The following is a 3,184-nucleotide window of genomic DNA, read 5'->3' on the forward strand; positions in this document are numbered from 1 at the left end:
GTAAGGAAATGGTAAGATGCAGCACATCAAATCTGTCTTCAAACTTTTACAATGCCTTGGACTAAGGGGTCACATTATTGAAGTGCACGTGAACCGTGCAACATGAATGACATCCAGTCAAGGATTTTTGACAACCTAAGCACCGACTCAATTCCATATCAGATTTCACAATAGCTGGATGTCATTTCCAACATCGATGGTGTTTGAAAGGCCATGTTACTAATTTTGCACTGTCGTTTCCACACCTCATTTCTTTAAGAGGAAGAAAGAGGCGAAAGAGAGATACACCACATTGATTTATGATGAAGAATGGAAGAAATGCTAAGCTGTCTTGCATAAGATAATTCTGTGGGGGTGAAAATAGAAATCTTCTAACCTTTCTAAGTGTTCATATTTTCCATTTTTCCAATGTGTTGTATAAACCACTGAAAAGTCCCTGAACAATCTGGCCATGCTCCTTTTCATGTTCTTTCCTTTCCAACTCATACCCACTATGATTTCTTCTAATTATATTCTCCGAGTCAGGATGATTAGGATGATTACTCTATAGTTACCATTATTTTTTCTTCACATTCATTAATGTGAGTTCAAGATTGGTAGACTTAATATCTGATGGATTTTAGGTTTCTATAGATTTCAACTTAAACAGCACATTCCAAACTTGAGCTTGTTTAGATTGCTTATCTTGAATCATACTAACATCATAGTTCATAACTAAATTCACTCAGTGATAAAGTATCAGTGCAAGCGGTCCATCTAATGTGTTTCTTTCATCAGTCTATATCGACCATGATTTTATAGTCATCTCCATTAATGTGATTTCAATGTGTGATTGATTTTAAACTCTTTAACTTAAATAATTGCTCTCTAAGTTTGAACTTGTTTACACACATCATCTTAAATAATACTAACATGATAATCCACCTGATATTTATGGTGCACTGCAGGCCATCCATCCATTTGTAGGAGAGTATGCATTTTTTGAAAAGGCGGGAAAGAGATCAATGGCTGCCACTGTGTGGAGAGACGTTTCAGATGAACACTTATGGGAGGAGGACGGTGCGTTAGATGAATATTCTACGGATAAGAAGACAAAGTTGACATTGGAACAAGCGGAGGTATTGGAGATAAGTTTTGAGGGAGGGAACAAACTGGATCATGAGAGAAAAATGAAGCTGGCAAGAACATTAGGGTTACAATCCAAACGAATTGCTGTGTGGTTTCAGAACAGGAGAGCCAGATGGAGAACCAAGCAACTCAAAATTGATTATATTATTCTCAAACAGAAGTACAATGCCCTCAAGACCCACTATGACGCCCTCCTTCAAGAGTGCACCCTCATGAAAGACGAGGTATGAATTTATTGAGATTTTTCCTTCTTTTCCTTGTGCTTTGTTATAGTATTCTTAATAGATCATGAAATCAGATGTCAAATCTTGAAGTGTTTCTTACTTCTCCTTACTCTTTTCTTATTCATGGTTCAAAGAGTTTTGTCTTAGACATCGAAGAGAAATCCCACACCATCAAAAGATCAGATGTCTACAACTATTAAAGGATAAAAAGTAAAAAGACATTCTAATCTTTTACGTTCAAGAATTTGATGGTATGGTCTGTGATATACATAGGTATTGCATCAAGTTTATCAAATTCATGTAAGACCCGATTGTAGTAATGAAATTGCATAATCATGATTTTTCTCCTCAATCAACATTACCCATTCCTCAGCACTGTCCAAATGCCAGATGGGCATGTCTGCAATAAAATCCACCCCTTTCCTCGTTTGTTCTTTCAAGATAACTAAAAAACTCAAAAAATTGCTCAATTAAATAATAAAGATGAGGTATGAGGTACGAATTCAGTAGATATTTTCGTTTTACTTTCAAGGATTATATTTTATTTCTAATGATAAAACATTAAGTTTGATAAGGAAACGAATCATACGGGCATAATCACAAAAAAAAAAATCATATTGCCCAAATGGCAAATGGGCATATGTCTACAACGAAATCAACCCATTTCCTTATTTGTTCTTCAAACATAAAGAAATTTTGATAAATAATTCTATCAGTTCTAATAGTATTGTTTCATGGCACCAGGCTGAGAGGTTGAAGAGAGAACTGGTGAACAAGGATGAGAGCAACTTCCATGGTAGAGATTCAGACCACCATTTTCAGCTAAAATCAACGTCATTATTTCACCAGAGCTCAACTTATCAAACGGAGATGGTTATACCTAGCTGGGAGGCATGTGAACAAGCAGGTGGATGCTCAAGTGAAGGCAGCTCAGTGAAACCACATACATTTCTAAGAAATTCAGCATATGGGCTGATGTCAGAGAAACCAAACACTATTCCACAAATCTTGCCAACAATGGAGGAGAGAGTGCTGAAGAAAGGAAGAGTGGAGAGCTACTACAATGTGTTTTGCAGTAATGATGAACAAGGGCCTCTGCTTTGGAAGTATTGAACTTGTGAGTTGTAATGGAGAATGAATTTCTTTTCTCTGCATTTCAGCATGTTTTCTATCTAAAATTAGACTGTTACTTAGCCATTTTAATATGAAATTGTCGATGTCTAACGAGAGCTCTCTCTCAGGTTTAACATTAGACTAATAGCTGTGTACTAATTAGGGCATTATGACTACCCGCTGAAATATATATAGTTTTCTTATTGCTCAGGAATCAATAGCTTTGTGGGGTATACTAAGACGAGGGATTAATATCTTGTGGAATCTACAAAACGTACTATTATACCATCTGTCAGAGAAAGCTGCCTTCCATTTATACAGAAATAAATCGAAAAAAACGTTGAATCTATAACTTTTGTCAGCATAATCTACTAAATCTAAAAAAAAATTGAATCTATAACTTTTGTCAGCATAATCTACCTCCACCCATATGAGGTAAATCTGAAAATTTGAAATTATAATGCCTGTCCCTATGAAATATATTTCACCCATACAGAAGCACACCCAAAACTTGAGTTTAATAGAATTATACCTCGTCCATTAACCCTGCAATAAATAGCTTGGAAGATCAAAGCACATTCATTTTCTATTGAGTCTGTGAACGTGATATTATGGAAGATCGTGTTTAAGGTGACTATGTTTATAAACTGGCTTTATAAGGAGTTGGGTTGTTATTGAATTTATTTATTTTGTTTAAGATCATGTTAATATAAAATGAA

At 35.3% G+C, this 3,184-nt stretch overlaps 1 protein-coding gene across 5 annotated transcripts; it reads left to right on the forward strand.

The window, feature by feature from the left end:
• The first annotated feature begins 247 nt into the window (after positions 1-247).
• On the forward strand, positions 248-2,817 carry LOC149576085 (uncharacterized). Of its 5 annotated transcripts, XM_089787338.1 has the most exons (4): positions 285-581; positions 948-1,352; positions 2,097-2,469; positions 2,677-2,817. In XM_089787338.1, the coding sequence occupies exons 2-3, from the start codon at positions 1,005-1,007 to the stop codon at positions 2,463-2,465; spliced, it is 717 nt and encodes a 238-aa protein (XP_089643464.1). In that variant the 5' UTR covers positions 285-581; positions 948-1,004; the 3' UTR covers positions 2,466-2,469; positions 2,677-2,817. The 5 variants fall into 5 exon arrangements, with proteins under 5 accessions (XP_089642720.1, XP_089643464.1, XP_089642181.1 ...); XM_089786594.1 differs by having other exon boundaries at positions 248-354; positions 2,097-2,679; XM_089786055.1 differs by having other exon boundaries at positions 286-581; positions 2,097-2,679.
• Positions 2,818-3,184: the final 367 nt, after the last annotated feature.

The sequence above is a fragment of the Cupressus sempervirens genome, chromosome 1 (genome assembly GCF_028749045.1).
Source record: "Cupressus sempervirens isolate cs-2001-9-10 chromosome 1, ASM2874904v1, whole genome shotgun sequence".
NCBI lineage: Eukaryota > Viridiplantae > Streptophyta > Pinopsida > Cupressales > Cupressaceae > Cupressus > Cupressus sempervirens.

What these genes read in the sequence shown, in the direction of transcription:
- LOC149576085 (XM_089786594.1), top strand. Translation starts at nt 1,005, where the DNA reads ATGGCTGCCACTGTGTGGAGAGACGTTTCAGATGAACACTTATGGGAG. An exon ending in GCACCCTCATGAAAGACGAG is followed by an intron (nt 1,353 to 2,096) that starts GTATGAATTTAT and finishes TCATGGCACCAG; the next exon opens with GCTGAGAGGTTGAAGAGAGA.